The 18,937-nt window shown below is 38.8% G+C and overlaps 1 protein-coding gene across 1 annotated transcript; it reads right to left on the bottom strand.

The window, feature by feature from the left end:
- Positions 1 to 1,708: 1,708 nt before the first annotated feature.
- Positions 1,709 to 11,951, bottom strand: LOC308676820 (vomeronasal type-2 receptor 26-like; the record flags this gene model as incomplete). The annotated part of the gene is made up of 3 exons (XM_081342856.1): positions 1,709 to 2,611; positions 3,851 to 3,930; positions 11,903 to 11,951. 3 exons carry the CDS (start codon positions 11,949 to 11,951, stop codon positions 1,709 to 1,711), a joined length of 1,032 nt encoding a protein of 343 aa, XP_081198982.1.
- Positions 11,952 to 18,937: the final 6,986 nt, after the last annotated feature.

Raw genomic sequence — 18,937 nt, 5'->3', positions numbered from 1 at the left:
CAATCTTTGCAGAATGAGACTACAGTAATATATACTGCTCAAAAAATAAAGGGAACACTTAAACAATACAATGTACTGTATTTAATAGTAGGATGTCTTATTTTCTGTTCCCTTTATTTTTTTGAGCAGTATATTTTATATTAAAGAAACAGTAACTGATGCAGCATGCAGCAGCCCACCTTCTAGCAAAGGATTGAGATATTAGCATCAATATAGAGCCTTGGTGGAGCAGTGGGCTAATGCCTCCTTAAGTAACACCAGCTGCCTGCAATTAGTGCAGGTTCGCATCCCACCAGGCTCAAGGTTGACTCAGCCTTCCATCCTTCCAAGTTAGGTAAAATGAGGACCCAGATTGTTGGGGGCAATTAAGCTGACTTTGTAATAATGCCGCTTGGGGGTGTGTGAAAGCCCTAATAAGCAGGCATATACATAGAATGAAGGCTACTGCTAAGCTTGTAAGCCGCCCTGAGTCTTTGGAGAAGGGCGGGATATAAATGGAATTAAAAATATATATCAAAACCTCACCTATCAATTGTCAAAAGGGAATGTATAAATTTCCTGGAAGGGACACAGTTGGCAGGCTTTGCTTCTCGAATAAGGTCAGGCACTTTAAGGCACTTTGGGAGATTTTGAAAGCCATCATTTCACTTTCTCCTTGGATGTGACTATCTTTAGGATCAGAATGTTCATTCTGTTAGATGGTCTGACAGGTTATGAACAGTTTTAGTGTATATTATAACTTCTTTCACTTTTGAGACAAACTTTTTTTCCTTTTCATCTATGGAGATTCTCAGTCATCTGGGTCATGGTTTTCCCAAATGTGTCTTTTCAAAAGGCAACTGGACTTTGGTTTTCCTTCAAAATATTTCGCTTCTCATCCAAGAAGATTCTTCTGTACTAATTGAATGGTGGAGGATAGAAGGATTTATATTCCTTGCAGTCATTTGGTCATTAGCACTGGTCTTTGAGGCCACCTAGAGGTTTATCTGTGCCTTTTTTCCTTCTTTCTTATACTAATGGACCAAGGATGTGATTTTTATTTTGTTCTTTTTGTGTTTAATCTGGACAGAGAAGAAGCTACTTTCACATTTGCTGCTGGTTGCAGGTGGGAAACTCACCCCAATTATTATTTATTTGAAAACAAAAGAAGCAATGCAGATTAACCAGCAGAGAGTCTGGTGGGATTCTAATTTTTTCTGATTTTATACTATCGCCCCTTCCTCATTCTCTTCTCCTAATATTCTTAGCCATGCTCTAGATTAGGCACGTGTACACACAAACACACACACACACACATGGCCAAAACACTTGAGGAACTTAGAAGAAATCTGGAAAAAGAAGCAGGTATTTTTCTAACTATTTTTACTATGGAATTCAAATTCAAAAACGGAGTTTCAGCTAGTTTGGACTAGAAATTAGATTTTTCTAAAGACTGATCTTTTCTGTATAACTTAACATATTTTGACACTGAATATTTGACATTAAGTTACAAATATTTCAAGGAAAATATATATGTCTCTTCCTGCTTTTTAAAAACAAAATATCCTATTTCTGAGATAAAGAATGAGGTTGTCTTTCTTACAGAGTGCATAGGTTGATGATGATCATTTGGGGAAGAAGGATTGATTCAGAACTAATTTTATCAAATGGAAAGCAGAATCAAGTTTGACCTAGAGACAGAAGCTTACTAAATAAATAAAACAGGAATTCAGTTTTCTTTCTTTATCAACTTTCCCTTTCTGTTCAGATTTGGCCTCAGAACAATAATATAGCATTTGGGGAAAAAGATGAAGCTGAGTAATCCAGCTGCAGAAGCCAAAATGGAGAAGATCTCCACAGCCACCATGTATTTTCCCTTGGTGCTCAGATAGGTGGGAACAAACAACACCCAAACACTACAAAAGAGAAACATACTGAAGGTGATAAATTTGGCTTCATTAAAGCTATCAGGTAACCTCCTGGCTAGGAAGGCTACCATGAAGCTGATGGCTGCCAAGAACCCCATAAAGCCAAGGACAATATAAAACATGATGTCTGAGCCCTCATTACATTCCAGTACAATTTCTTGAACCATGGAATGCATGTCTGAATCTGGAAATGGGGGATAAATTGCGAGCCACACACTACAAATAGTGACTTGCACCAGGGAGCAAGATAGAACAATAGCGCTGGCCAGCCTTTTCCCCACCCATTTCCTGATTTTGGAGCCCGGCTTTGTGGCCATGAAAGCAAGGAGCACTATGGCTGTTTTTCCCAATATACAAGAAAGGGCTACAGAGAATATGATGCCAAAAGCAGTTTGTCTCGTGAGACATTTTACTGGGTCAGGTTGTCCAACAAAAAGTAAAGTGCAAAGGAAGGAAAGGAGGAGAACAACTAGAAAAGTATAGGTTAGGTTCTGGTTGTTTGCTTTGACAATGGGTGTATCTTGGTGTTTAATGAAGATTCCCAGCACCACAGCTGAGATGAAAGAAAAGAAAAAAGCCACACTGTTCAAGGTGATTCCCAAGGGTTCTTTGTAAGACAAGAAGATTGCATGTTTTTTTAATGCAAAGCCCCTGATCCTTGTTAGGATAATGGTCTTCAGGACAGGACAAACAGTCAACTGAATCTAGAAGAGGAAATAGAATTGTCAAGCACATAAGAATTCAAAGTTGGCTCAGTTTTTCCCAATTTTCAGATGAAGCCTATTTCAGTGTCTGGAATTTCCAGACTGGAAATTTGATATCTAACCTATATGGAAGGTTGTAGACCAGGAAAATTCTATAACTGAATTGAGTGGGAAGAGTAGCCTAACAATTACTGTGACTTTACTTAGTAATTTATTTATCAGAGAGATTCATATCACTGCCTAATTCACAGTTATGCTGGTTGTCTTCCAAAGATAAGACCCCATATAAAAAATTCAATACATTCCAGCCCCTGGGAACAATATTCAGAGAAACCACTTGATGTGCTCCATATCAGCCTGAATCCCTAGGCTGGCTGATAAGACATGTCTTCATGGCATTTCAAGAGAGCATCATCACAGTGGGAGTCAGTCATATCTCTATCAGGATGATGGTCCTCAAGGAGTGAGCCACTATAAAAAGGCCCTTTAACTTCATACAACTGGATGGACTTCCTTAATAGGACTATGGTTTAAAAGTGATAACTAGCACCTTGGATCAGGAAGCAAATCTGCAATCAATGGATTTCCCACAAGAGGATGAAACATGTACTAAGATCTGTTGCCCGTTGATAGATTGGCATAGCCTGCTTAGAAACTTGGTTCTTTTACATAAGGGATAGCCTGGATGTTGCCCTCTCTACTGCACAGTTTCAGCTTACTCCTTTTATTCTTGTTTGATCTCCTTTGGATCAGGTATTATTTGTAGCAGTATCTACCATGGCAAAATCCATGAATTTATTCTTATAAGTTTTAGATAACTGCCTTATTTATATTTGTGTAGGTGCCTAATCCATTGTACACTTGTACAGTGTTCCAAAACAGTGTACATATAGAGTGACTATGTATACTTTATTATAATGGACAGTCCTTTATTTTTAAAAAAATGCCTTTAGATTTATTTTTCAAAAGTTTACTTTTGTCCTTTATGTCAGTCATTTAAATTTCTTATACAAAAGATGCCATATAATCCACAGTTTTTCACATTCATTGGAAAAATATGAACATTGAATCATCTTTTAAAAATAAATTTACACATTCTGTTTTACCTTCGATATTTCCTATTACAAAACGAATTTTAAAGTTATTTCTTGGTTTTGTGCTTGAATTTCCCATTCTAAAAATAAAGTTTTGACCTTCAGCGCTAATAGACCTCAACAGTTTTTGCATGGCATGTTTTACCTGTCTGGTTGGCAATTTTCCCTTCTGGGCAACGGAGGCATTTGTAACAGCAAAATGGTTTCCCCTCAGTTTTGATCTTGCTGTAACCCAAGGAGCAAGGAGCATTACATGAAGAAAGAGGTTGTGTCTATTAATAAATGAAAGTGGAATCGATTTAGAATTTAAGCATTAATCTAAAAAATTATAATCTTTGAGGAATCTTCCTTTTCATTTTTTATTAGAGTTTTGAAACCTTCTATTCTAGTGCATAATGCTGGTTTTATTTCATAAAATATTTTACTGGGTTAATGAGTCATGTAAATGGAAAATTCTGTCCTTCTGCACATAGATCTCAAAGATTAGGTATATTTAGCTCAGAGCTTAGAGTTCATTGAGTTACTATTTCTTACACAGAATCCTCTTCAAAGTACTTCTCATTTAGTTCACTTATTAATTTGTTCAATTATTCAAAAAACTATTCAGACATAGGTGCAGCATCAATGCAAACCTTGAAAAATGAATAAACGATACCTGATTAAAAAAGGTGGGCCAGACAATGTTATCTGCTGATAGAGAGAGAAGGTTTTCTAGTTGAGCTGATGGATTTACTTTTCCAACTTTGCTCCTAAGAAAAGATTGATTTGGAAAGGTGATCCAGTTGATAATATCAAAGCCAGTTGCAACTTTCCCATTCTGATCAAAGAAAATGTTTTCTCCAGCACTGTTGTTAAATGAGATTTTTCTTAGGTAGTGATGAAGCTCAAGGGAAGAACATCACTGAAATTAATATGCAGGAATGGCAAAAATAAACCGCAACACTATTTCAAAAGATATTGTTGCACTCTTAAATTATGGTGCTGCTCTATCACCTCCATCAACTCCAACCACAGCAGTCAGAAGAAGTATCAAAAGAGACAGGGTAGTACTAAGGGATCATAGTTTAATTTATCACCTAAATATAAATGCCTCCCTTACCAGCAATTTTCATTCTCAGAGTCTGAAGCCACCAACATTTTGTCTTCTACTTCCCTCTCATAGTTATGCATCTAACTTGAAAGCATCGACTTAGAACTAGCACTTAAACTTATATACTGCTTTATAGTGCTTTATAGCCCTCTCTAAGTGGTTTGTGGGCCAAGAAGCAACAGTGAGAACTAGACACGGAACCACTGATTGGTTCAAAATTGGGAAAGGAGTCTGGCAAGGCCGTATACTGTCGCCCTGCCTATTTAACTTATATGCAGAGCACATCATGAGAAAGGCAGGGCTAGATGAATCAAAAGTTGGAATTAAGATTGCCGGAAGAAATATCAACAACCTAAGATATGCAGATGATACCACTCTAATGGCAGAAAGTGAAGAACTAAAGAGCCTCTTGTTGCAGGTGAAGAAGGAGAGTGCAAAAGTTGGGTTGAAACTTAACATTAAGAAAACCAAGATCATGGCATCTGGCCCTCTCAATTCCTGGCAAATAGATGGGGAAGAAATGGAGGTAGTGACAGATTTTATTTTCCTGGGCTCCAAGATCACTGCAGATGTGGACTGTAGCCAAGAAATTAAAAGACGCTTGCTCCTGGGGGGGGGAAAGCCATGGCAAATCTAGACAGCACACTAAAAAGCAGAGACATCACCCTGTCAACAAAAGTATGTATAGTCAAGGCTATGGTCTTCCCAGTTGCAATGTATGGTAGTGAAAGCTGGACCATAAGAAAGGCTGAGCGCCAAAGAATTGAAGCCTTTGAACTATGGTGCTGGAGAAGACTCCTGCGAGTCCCTTGGACTGCAAGGCGATCAAACCAGTCAGTCCTAGAGGAGATCAACCCTGACTGCTCTTTAGAAGGCCAGATCCTGAAGCTCAAACTCAAATACTTTGGCCATCTAATGAGAAGGAAGGACTCACTGGAGAAGAGCCTAATGCTGGGAAAGATTGAGGGCAATAGAAGAAGGGGACGACAGAGAATGAGGTGGCTGGATGGAGTCACTGAAGCAGGAGGCGTGAGCTTAAATGGACTCCAGAAGATGGTAGAGGACAGGAAGGCGTGAAGGAACGTTGTCCATAGGGTCGCGATGGGTCGGACACGACTTCGCAACTAAGAACAACAATTTGTATAGTACCTGTTTTTAAAAGGTCCAATGTATGTACATAGAAATGGAAGTTTCTAAAATATAAAAAGGATTTGCAGCTTCAAAGATTCCTTCTCCATTGTCAAGGGAATTGGACTAGGCTTGTGTATATACTATGCTATATTTTTTGTGCCATTGAGCACCGAAGATAAAGGAAATTAGGAAGCAGAGAGTTTGAATGAGACCAAAACAAGTGTAATTCTGGAAATTTTATGAAGCTGAAGCCAAGTGGAACAAAAGCAGGGTCTTGCTTCTATCCATTTGTTATAAAATATGTAAGCAATATAGTAGAATCTCTGAGCAAAGAAAGTTTAACTGAAAGGAGGTGAAAGTTATCTTGCAATCATTTATGCCCTTCCCAAAATACATTGACCCAGCCACATTTCAGAGCTGGTATAAGTTAAGAAAAATCGATTACATACACAGGATCATCAAGTAACTCTTCAGATGGATTTTTTTTTGAAGGTGATCAGGTTATATATATCATGTAGATCAGTGAAATGATGCCACCAATGATGAGTTCACCTGAATGATAAGATTTATATTTAATACTAGGGTTGTTGATAGTACATTTAGCATCATTTATTTATTTATTTATTTATTTAATTTTTATACCGCCCTTCTCCAGTCGACACTCTTTCACCGATGGCACCCTAAGGAGGCCCTTTCTGTGGGAGCGCACTGGACGAAGGGAAGTTGATGCCGGCAGCAGATGTTCCCGTAAGTAACCCGGACCCATGCCATTTAGGGCTTTATAGGTCATAACCAGCACCTTGAATCTTACCCGGAGGGCAACTGGAAGCCAATGCAGCTCACGGAGTAGAGGTGTTACATGGGAGTATCGGGAGACTCCCACCACCACTCGCGCGGCTGCATTCTGCACCAGCTGGAGCCTCCGAGTTGTCCTCAAGGGCAGCCCCATGTAGAGAGCATGGCACATAACCTGAGGAAACCATATCAACATCCACAATTTGAAAAACAACAGAGCAAATTTCAGATGTACTTTGCCCAAATGATAATTGATACGGCTTCTGAATATAGGGTAACCTAACATTTTGGCTTTTTTCTCTTGGATGATCTGAAGGCAGAAAAGAATAGGAAAAATAGCCTTGTTCTTCATGCCTCATATTTGAATATGATTAGCAATAAAGACTATTAATAACATCTGTCTGAGTTGGATTTCTATTTACTGTGTTCTTTGTAACTCCCTAGGGTTCAGGGGAGTAGAATTAAACATGGTCAATTAAAAGACAACCTCTGTTGATTAACAGTTTCATAAAATTGCAGCAATAATAATTGATCTTATTTTGGGGTGGTTTGTTGCATAGCAACAATAGGACAAGAGATCACAATCAAAAATAAAGAAAACCAAGGAAAATAAATACTTACATAAATAATATTAAAATGAAAAGGAACAACATTTCCAGCTTTGCACTAGTATATACTATGAAATGACATAGAATTCAGTTTTGCACTTGAAATAGGCTTCCACAATGAGAAAACAGCCATATTTAATCAAAAATATTTCTGACATACAATGAAACTTTTTGATGGAATACAGCTGTTTTCTCCTTTTTAAAGTCTTAGATCACCAAGAATCCATTACTCTTTTCTGGCAAAACAGCCTTGAAATATAGTACAACTGATTTGTTTTACAAAATTTATAGACAATACTGTTGTTATGGTTGATTGACTCAATCTTGATTTGTGGTCCTTACAAGAAGTCCATATTTTTTTCTTGACATTTTCAGAAATGCTTTGCCCTTCTGTTCTTCTTAGGGCTAAGAGGGAATGACTGGCTCAAACCTATCCAGGTCACATTTATGTCAAAAACAAATCTGGTTGTCATTTGGTTGTGACCCAGGGCCTAAAACTATGGAAAACTGGATGATTTGTAAAGTAATGAGGTTAAATCCTAGATATACTTTTTGTTTACTTTTTCTGCTACAATCTTAACCTGGGTGAGATGACCTTTTCTTTGACAGTGGGGAGTCTCAAAGTTGAGATTTTTCCTGGACTCCTGGCTATTGATCAGTCAATAAGAATAGAGCTGGAAGGGACCTTGGAGATCTTCTAGTCCAATGCCCTGCTCAAGCAGGACACCCTATACCATTTCAGACAAGTGACTGTCCAGTGATGAAGCACCCACATTTTCTGAAGGCAAGCTGTTCCACTAGTTAATTGCCCTCACTGTTACGAAATTTCTCCTTAATTCCAGGTGGCTTCTCTCCTTGATTAGTTACCATACATTGTTTCTTGTCCTGCCCACTGGTGCTTTGTGGCAGCCTGTCAAAGATTGGAATACTGCTATCATGTCCCCCCTAGTCTTTCTTTTCTCTACACTAGCCAAACTCAAATCCTGCAATCCTGCAATGATGAAGATGCACTGAAATTATTATATCAGGAAGGCTTACTGACTACTGGAGAGACCAAACTGGCCTACAAGAAAGACCAAATGAAGAACAGAATAGAGGCATGGGAAGTCAAAGGACTACATGGCCAATACATTAAAAAAAAATCTGGGGAAGCAGATAATAATAAGTCCTGGCAATGGCTAAGAGCAGGAAAGTTGAAAAAGAGACCGAGGGACTAAATTTGGCTGCATAAGACCAAGCCTTAAGGACAAATGCATACAAGGTTAAAATTGAGAAGACAGCAATAGACGTAAGTGCTGCCTATGCAAAGAAGCTGAAGAAACAGTGGACCACCTGGTAAGCTGCTGCAAGAAGATCGCACAGACTGACTACAAGCAGCGGCATGACAAAATAGCAACAATAGTGCATTGGAAGATCTGCAAGAAATATCATTTGCCTGTAAGCAAGAACGGGTGGGATCATAAAATAGAGAAAGTCATAGAAAATGATAAAGTTAAACTGCTCTGGGACTTCAGAATTGAAACAGACAAGCACCTGCAACAGAACACCCTGGACTTAACAATTGTTGATAAGAAAGACAAAAAAGTCTGGATAGTTGACGTGGCAGTGCCTGGAGACAGCAGAATAGACAAGAAAGAACTGGAGAAGATAACAAAATACAAAGACCTACAAATAGAAATAGAAAGACTGTGGCAAAGGCAAGCAAGGGTAGTAACAATAGTAATAGGCACCTGGGGCACCACTTGAACACTGGAGCACCACTTGAACACCATTGGCATTGACAAATTCACCATTAGTCAATTGCAAAACGCGGCCTTACTAGGAACTGCTTCCATCCTGCAACAATATCTGTAATACCATCAAACATCTGCTTATCCCAGGTCCTTGGTAAGGACTGGATAGGTAGGTAACCCACATTTTTCTATCTTATCAAGTAGTAAGTTGTGATCTACTTTATCAAATGCCTTACTGAAGTCCAAGTAAATTATATCCACAGCATTCCTCTGGTCTACTAATTTTGTCACTTGGTCAAAGAATGCAATAAGATTTGTCCGGCATGATCTGTTTTTGACAAACCCATGTTGGCTTTTAGTAATGACTTTGTTTGCCTCTAGGTGTTCACTGATTTGTTGTTTGATTATCTTTTCCAGAATCTTCCCAGGTATTGAGAGATTCAAGGTGTTGGTTATGACTTACAAAGCCCTACATGGCATGGGACCGGATTACCTACGGCAACACCTGCGGCCGGCGTCAACTTCCCTCCATCCAGTGCACTCCCACAGAGAGGGCCTCCTCAGGGTGCCTCCGATCAAAGAATGTCGATTGGTGGCCCCTAGGGGAGGGCGTTCTCTGTGGGCGCGCCAGACCTGTGGAACTGCTTGCCGGTTGAGCTCCGGATGGCCCCCGACCTTCGCTCCTTCCGGCGCAATCTAAAAACTTATTTATTCGAGCAGTCTGACCTGGTTTGATGGGTTAGGGTTGGGGTTTTAATATGTTTTTAATTACTGTTTTAAACTTGGGCATAATATTTAATCGTTTTTTAACTTTTGTATTCCGTTTTTATATTTATTGCCCTGTACACCGCCCTGAGTCCTTCGGGAGAAGGGCGGTATAAAAATATAATAAATAAATAAATAAATAAATAAATAAATAAATAAATAAATAAATAAATAAATAAATAAATAAATAAATAAATAAATAAATAAATAAATAAATTGAGGTCAGGCTGATAGGTCTGTAATTTCCTGGATCTATTTTTTCCCTTTTTTGAAGATGGGAACTACATCCTCTCTTTTCCAGTTCTCTGTATTCCCCAGTGCTCCAGGAACTTTGAAAAATGTAGTTCAGTGGTTCCAGTTCCTTGAGAACCCTGGAGTATAATTCATCTGGTCCTTGTGATTTGAACTCATCTAGGCTGGATAGGTGCTCACTTACCATTTTCTTGCCTATCTTAACTTGTGTTTCTAATCTATTTTTATGGTACTGTTTTTTTCCCTTTGTGTAAAGACAGATGCAAGAAATGAGTTAAATAGTCCTGCTTTCTCCTTGTTGCTTGTCCCCTTCTTGCCACTTTTGGAGGATGAAAACTGGAGTAATAAATTTGGCTACAAGATGATCAATAAATGATCATCTTATTTGAACAAGCCGGCCTGGCCTGATGGGGGATTGGTGGGGTTTTTTATTTATTTTAATATTTGTATTTACTGTTTTTAGTGGGCATATATTTAATCCTTTTTTAACTTTTGTAACTCTGTATTTTTTATTCTTGCCCTGTTCACCGCCCTGAGTCCTTCGGGAGAAGGGCGGTATATAAATAAAATAATTATTATTATTATTATTATTATTATTATTATTATTATTATTATTATTATTATTATTATTATTATTATTATTCTCAATTGTAATCTAATTCAGGAGTTCATTGTACAAATGTCTGGCATAACATTTTGTTGAAAGAAAAATTATCAGGCCTAGTCCAAGCCAGGAATAAACAAAATGGAGACTGCTTAAGAAAGAAGGTTCAGTTTATTGAGTTGCCAGAAATTTCAGTAACACAGCATTTTTCTGGGGTAGCTGAAAAAATGGAGGGGGATAGGTGGGCTTTTATATTTTCTTTTGGCTTTGTATTTGAGGTTATTCCTGTTCCTGTGTCATGAACTTTGACCTGAGCTTGAATGCACCCTTTTTGTGTTCTAATGGGGGTAGGTTAATCCTCCTAAAGGTCATGTTCCTTGGAGTCTTTGTTTTTTTAATCCCATCAACTCAAACCTTCTCTGTGGCCTTTTGGTTATGAATAGGTGGTTCAGTCTTTCTGAATAGAATGACCAAATCTGCATTGCTAAATAGCTGGCCTGCTCAGTTTCTGCCTTTTTAATATTCCCCAACATATTTCCTTCACTACGAGGGTGGGTGGGTGGGTGCTGACTTCTAACAATTTGTTGTTCAAATTAAAGAAGTAATTAAAAAAACCAGTGCAGTACTAAGCTGCATCAGCAGAGGGATAGTATGAAGATCATGTGAAGGGTTAGTACCACTTTATATTGCACAGGTAAGACCACACTTGCAATATTGCTTTCAGGGCTGATAATTTGTAAATTATATGACAATCAAGATGCAAAATGTCATAGAATTCTTAAAATATTCTTCTTGGGTGACAAGGAAAAATACTCTTATGCAAAGGAAGAGATTAGAAACAGAGAGAGAGAAAAAAGAAATAGCTGTGGACAGAGACATGAATAAAGAGATGTACAGAGTGGATAGAGTAGATCTGTTGTTCTTAATCTTTAGATTTATTTTTGTTTGTTTGTTTGTTTGTTTGTTTGTTTGTTTGTTTGTTTGTGGTACCTAGCTGCAAGGTCATGAGTTTTTCTTTTGTCCTTGGTTTCCTAGATATTTTTTCTAATATTTATTATCAATTTTCTTTAAGCCACCTAGGAATTATTCTTGTGCTGAAGCAAAGCTTAACTGGCCAATCTCTATAAACTACTTAGATCTTTGGGAATTGAAATGGATTACTTGGGTTATATTCCAACCTGAAATACTCTTCATCAATAAGAAGTTTTCTCCAACTTACCTTGTAAAGGAATAATGACAAATGCCTCAAATTTTATTTCCAATGCCATGTCCCATAAATTTGTAACTTTGTTGAATTTTTTTCATATTTTTGAAATCTGAGATTCTTATACTTTAGTATTTGTTTCTTTTAGGAGCAATTGTTCCTAGGAGAGCAAATAGTGTTACTTGATAGAATTTTGAAGTCCTTGCCTGGTTTTAAACTTGAATTTTTCTCTTCAATATGTGTGAGAGACCTTTGATATAAATTTTTGTTGAGGTGATAATTACATGTTTAAATTTATGGTACTGAATCAACAATTCTGGTATGAAATGAATCCCACATTTTAGTTTAGTTTTAGTTTTAGTTTTATTATATTTATTTTGTGTTGGAATCAAGGGAACACTGTAATGCACAACTCAGAATCATTTGACCAAGTGACAAAACTAGTGGAACAGAGGAATGCTGTAGATATAATTTACTTGGACTTCAGTAAGGCATTTGATAAAGTAGATCACAACCTACTACTTGATAAGATAGAAAAATGTGGGTTAGATAGCATCACCACCAGATGGATTCGTAGCTGGCTGACAGGCCGTACTCAGCATGTGGTCTACAATGGAACTGCATCTACATGGAAGGAAGTGTGTAGTGGGGTGCCCCAGCGCTCTGTTCTGGGCCCAGTGCTCTTCAACATCTTCATCAACGATTTGGATGAGGGGATAGATGGGGAACTCATCAAATTTGCAGACGACACCAAGCTGGCAGGAATAACCAATACTCCAGAAGATAGGCTTAAGATACAGGAGGATCTGGACAGACTCAAACACTGGGCACTACCTAACGAAATGAAATTCAATTGTGAAAAAGTAAGGTTCTACATTTAGGCAGGAAAAATCAAATGCACAGGTATAGTATAGGTGGTACCTTGCTCAATAGTAGCAACTGTGAGAGAGATCTCAGAATCCTAGTGGACAATCACTTAAATATGAGCCAGCAGTGTGCTGCAGCTGCCAAAAAAGCCAACACAGTGCTAGGCTGCATTAACAGAGGGATAGAATCAAGATCAAGTGAAGTACTAATACCACTTGACAATGCCTTGGTAAGGCCACACCTGGAATACTGCATCCAGTTTTGGTCACCACGATGTAAAAAAGATGTCGAGACTCTAGAAAGAGTACAGAGAAGAGCAACAAAGATGATTGGGGGACTGGAGGCTAAAACATAGAGGGAGTGGTTGCTGGAATTGGGTATGTGTGCTTTAATGAAGAGAAGGGTGAGGGGTGACATGATAGCAGTGTTCCAATATCTCAGGGGCCGCCACAAGGAAGAGGGAGTCAAGCTATTCTCCAAAGCACCTGAAAGCAGGACAAGAAGCAATGGATGGAAACTAGTCAAGGAGAGAAGCAACCTAGAACTAAGGAGAAACTTCCTGACAGTTAGAACAATTAACCAGTGGAACAACCTGCCTCCAGAAGCTGTGAATACTCCAACACTGGAAGTTTTTAAGAAGAGACTGGACAGCCATTTGTCCGAAATGGTATAGGGTTTCCTGCCTAAGCATGGGGTTGGACTAGATGACCTCCAAGGTCCCTTCCAACTTATTATTATTATTATTATTTCTTTATTAACTGTTCCTTTGTATTCAAATCAGGTCTAAACATAATGATATAGCATTTAGGGAAGAAAATGCAGCCCAGTAATCCAGCTGCTGAAGCCAAAATGGAGAAGATCTCCACAGCCAATGCATTTTTTCCCTTTGTACTTAGATAAGTTGGGACAAATGATATCCAGAAACTACAAAAGACCAACATACTGAAGGTGATAAATTTGGCCTCATTAAAGCTGTCAGGTAACTTCCGGGCTAGAAATGCCACTATGAAGCTGATGACCGCTAAGAATCCCATAAAGCCAAGGACAAGATAAAACATGATGGATGAACCTTTATTACATTCCAAGACAATTTCTTCATCCATGGAGTGCATGTCTGAATCTGGGAACGGGGGAGAAATTGCCAACCATACAGTAGAAATGATGAATTGGGCTAGGGAGCAAGATAGGATAATACTTTTGGCCAACCTGTTCCCTACCCACTTCCTCATTTTGGAGCCTGGTTTATTGGCCATGAATGCAATGACAACAATAGTTGTTTTCCCCAAAATGCAAGAAAGGGCTATGGAGAAGATGATCCCAAAAGCAGTCTGTCGCAACAGACATTTCATTTGGTCAGGTTTCCCAATGTAGAGTAAACTGCAAAGGAAGGAAAGGAGGAGAGCAGTGAGAAGAATATAAGTGAGATTCCTGTTGTTGGCTTTGACTATGGGTGTGTCCTGCTCTTTAATGAAGATCCCCAGTACCAAAGCTGTAAGGAAGGAACAGAAGAGACTAATAATGGCCAAGGTGATTCCCAGTGGCTCACTGTAAGACAGGAAGGTTGTTGTTTTTAGAATACAGACATTTTGAGCCTTGTTTGGATATTGTGCTACTGAACATTGCAAGCAATCAACTGCATCTGAAACAAGAAAGCATTAAGATCAATTTCTAGAAATACTGGGACTCATAGTTAATTAACAGAAGAGTAAATTAATAGAATTAATTAAAAATTCCTGCTTACTGTACAGTATACTTAGGTGTCATGCTTTAAGTATGCCAGATTGTCTGATACTTATAAATTGCTTTATGATTACAAATCTACCTTATTCCTCTTTAATACAATTCTACCCTGTTCCTCTTTTATGCAAATTCTGCTATCTCTCCCTCTCCCTCTCCCTCCCCTCCCTCCCTCTCTCTCTTCTCTCTTTCTTGGGAAGATCCCTCATCTTACAAAAGAAAAAAAAGGTTTTCATTACAGATATCTTTTCATTGTTTTGTTCAGCATTAATCAGAAGCCATAATCTGCAGCAACTCTGATCATTTATTTTTGGATTCTCTGAAATATCTTTTCATTTTTAAATGTATAAAGCAATGTCATTCATTCAGTCATGATATTAAAAGTCTACACCAGACATTTAAATATTAGCATTTTGAACCACAATTAAGATGTCTGAATAGTTTTGCAAAAAATCACTCTTACCCATCTGGTTTGAAATTTCCCCTTTTGCACATGGAAGGCAGTCATAACAGCAAAATGGCTTCCCTTCTATTTTCATCTTCCTGGTTCCTGAATAACAGTTGTCATTGCATACAGAAAGAGGTTGAACCTATCAAGAAGTAAATGCAGGATTTATTAAAAGTCACAAGTTTTCTATCAGAAAATTCTATTTCAGGGTGAATTTTACTTTTAAATAATAAAATGTAAATGTTCCAAAATCAGTTGTTTTAGAACAATTATAATAAGTCATTGGAAGTATTGTAGGAAATGAGAATTAGAATCAAAATGCAGTAGAAGCGTTAAAAATTGGAAACATGAAAATAACATCATTTGACTAGGTGAAAATAAAGATCCAGAATAACTTTTCCTATGCATAAATTAGCTGGAAATAGAGATGAATTACCTTTTCCTCTGAGTTTCAATTCCTTACTCTACTTTGGCCACAGCAATGGTGAGGTTTTCACTTTGTACCAGCGTTAACGTGGTCACTGACATGATATTCCCCATTTCTTTTTTTCCTTCCCATTCATGCCAGGAAGGTAAGCACCAATTGCTTTCCTTTAAAACTTGGCAGAGTCTCCATCCATCTATCCATCATATGTTTCTCTGTATTCAGCCTTGGTGGAACAGTGGGCTAATGCCTCCTTAAGTAACACCAGCTGCCTGTAATTAGAACAGGTTCGCATCCCACCAGGCTCAAGGTTGACTCAGCCTTCCATCCTTTCAAGGTAGGTAAAATGAGGACCCAGATTGTTGGGGGCAATAAGCTGACTTTGTAATAATGCCGCTGGGGGGGCGAAAGCCCTAATAAGCAGGCATATACATAGAATGAAGGCTATTGCTAAGCACATTGGTTTGTGCTTAAATTGTAAGCCGCCCTGAGTCTTCGGAGAAGGGGGGGATATAAATGGGATTAAAATAAATAAAATAAATAAATGTCTTCCTGTCTTGTCCTCTGAGCCCTAGCTAAATTGATTGCCTTCAAATCATCTTCTTGGGGAATATTCAGGTTGACATAGACCTTTCAATACTACAACTACAGTTAAAGTGGGTGATAATTCTTTTTTCTCACAGGGAAATTGAGTGTTGATAGCTAAATTTGGAACTGTATGTAAACATATATTTCCCAAGTCCACCTTTTCTTTTCTGTTTCAATCTCTTCCTCTCCCCCTCCTCTCTTTCTCTCTCTCTCTCTGTGTATGTGTGTTTGTGTATATTTGTATTTGTAAAATATGTATTTATTCCTTTTAATTCCTTTCATATAATATAATTCCCTTCACTGTATTTATTCCTTTTACTAGAGAAGGTAGGAGACTGGTGGTCAACATTGGGTATAATATTTGAATGATCTACACATGATAAAGTGAATAAGATTTTCAGTATGACTTACAACATATTTTTCATGGGGTTGTGCCACCTTTTCTGCAAATCTGTTGTTGTTGTTGTTGTTGTTAGTTGCGAAGTCGTGTCCGACCCATCGCGACCCTATGGACAATGTTCCTCCAGGCTTTCCTGTCCTCTACCATCTTCTGGAGTCCATTTAAGCTCACGCCTCCTGCTTCAGTGACTCCATCCAGCCACCTCATTCTCTGTCGTCCCCTTCTTCTATTGCCCTCAATCTTTCCCAGCATTAGGCTCTTCTCCAGTGAGTCCTTCCTCCTCATTAGGTGGCCAAAGTATTTGAGTTTTAGCTTCAGGATCTGGCCTTCTAAAGAGCAGTCAGGGTTGATCTCCTCTAGGACTGACCGGTTTGATCGCCTTGCAGTCCAAGGGACTCGCAGGAGTCTTCTCCAGCACCAGAGTTCAAAGGCCTCAATTCTTTTGCGCTCAGCCTTTCTTATGGTCCAAATTTCACTGCCATACATTGCAACTGGGAAGACCATAGCCTTGACTATATGCACTTTTGTTGACAGGGTGATGTCTCTGCTTTTTAGTGTGCTGTCTAGATTTGCCATGGCTTTCCTCCCGAGGAGCAAGCGTCTTTTAATTTCTTGACTACAGTCCCCATCTGCAGTGAACTTGGAGCCCAGGAAAATAAAATCTGTCACTACCTCCATTTCTTCCCCATCTATTTGCCAGGAATTGAGAGGGCCGGATGCCATGATCTTGGTTTTCTTAATGTTTAGTTTCAACCCAACTTTTGCACTCTCCTTCTTCACTCGCAACAAGAGACTCTTCAGTTCCTCTTCACTTTCTGCCATTAGAGTGGTATCATCTGCATATCTTAGGTTGTTGATATTTCTTCCAGCAATCTTAATTCCAACTTTTGATTCATGTAGCCCTGCCTTTCTCATGATGTGCTCTGCATATAAGTTAAATAGGCAAGGCGACAGTATATAGCCTTGCCAGACTCCTTTCCCAATTTTGAACCAATCAGTGGTTCTGTGTCTAGTTCTCACTGTTGCTTCTTGGCCCGCATATAGGTTTCTCAAGAGACAAATAAGATGTTCTGGTACTCCCATCTCTTTAAGAACTTGCCACAGTTTGTTATGATCCACACAATCAAAGGCTTTAGCATAGTCAATGAAGCAGAAGTAGATGTTTTTCTGGAACTCTCTAGCTTTCTCCATGATCCAGCGTATGTTGGCTATTTGATCTCTAGTTCCTCTGCCTCTTCGAAATCCTGCCTGTACTTCTGGTAGTTCTCGATCCACATACTGCTGGAGTCTAGCTTGTAGGATTTTAAGCATAACTTTATTAGCATGAGAAATGAGTGCAATGGTGCGATAGTTTGAACATTCTTTGGCACTGCCTTTCTTTGGAATTGGAATGTAAACTGATCTTTTCCAATCCTGTGGCCACTGTTGAGTTTTCCAAATTTGCTGGCAAATTGAGTGTAGCACTTTTACTGCATCGTCTTTTAAGATTTTGAATAGCTCAGCTGGAATACTGTCACCTCCACTAGCTTTGTTGTTGCTCAGCTTTTCTAAGGCCCACTTCACTTCACATTCTAGGATGTCTGGCTCGAGGTCAGTGACCACCTCATTGTGATTATCAGGGACGTTAAGCTCATTCTTGTATAGTTCTTCTGTGTAATTTTGCCACCTCTTCTTAATCTCTTCTGCCTCTGTTAGGTCCCTGCCATTTCGGTCCTTTATCATGCCCATTTTTGCATTGAACGTTCCCTTCATCTCTCCAATTTTCTTGAAAAGATCTCTGGTCCTCCCTATTCTATTGTTTTCTTCTATTTCTTTGCACTGTTCATTTAAGAAGGCATTCTTATCCCTTCTAGCTATTCTCTGGAATTCTGCATTCAATTGGGCGTATCTTTCTTTTTCTCTCTTTCCTTTTGCTTCCCTCCTTTCCTCAGCTATTTGCAAAGCTTCCTCAGACAGCCATTTTGCTTTCTTGCATTTTTTTTTCTTTGGGATGGTTTTGGTTGCTACCTGTTGTACAATGTTGCGAACCTCTGTCCATAGTTCTTCAGGCACCCTGTCTATCAGATCTAATTCCTTAAATCTATTTGTCACCTCTACTGTATATTCAACGGGGATATGATTTAATTCATACCTGACTGGCCTGGTGCTTTTCCCTACTTTCTTCAGTTTAAGCCTAAACTTTGCAACAAGAAGCTCATGGTCTGAGCCACAGTCAGCTCCTGGTCTTTTTTTTACTGACTGTATAGAGCTTCTCCATCTTTGGCTGCAGAGCATATAGTCAATCTGATTTCTGTGTTGACCGTCTGGTGATGTCCATGTGTAGAGCCGTCTCTTGGGTTGTTGGAAAAGAGTGTTTGCTATGACCATCATATTCTCTTGACAAAATTCTATCAGCCTGTGCCCTGCTTCATTTTGTACTCCAAGGCCAAACTTGCCTGTTATTCCGGTTATCTTTTGGCTTCCTACTTTAGCATTCCAATCCCCCATGATGATAAGGACATCATTTTTTGGTGTTAGTTCTATAAGGTGCTGTAGGGCTTCATAGAACCGGTCAATTTCATCCTCTTCAGCACCAGTGGTTGGGGC

The sequence above is a fragment of the Vipera berus genome (genome assembly GCF_964194415.1).
Source record: "Vipera berus genome assembly, chromosome: W".
NCBI lineage: Eukaryota > Metazoa > Chordata > Lepidosauria > Squamata > Viperidae > Vipera > Vipera berus.
The sequence above is the reverse complement of the archived record's forward strand: the minus strand, read 5'-3'. Positions and strand labels throughout refer to the sequence as shown.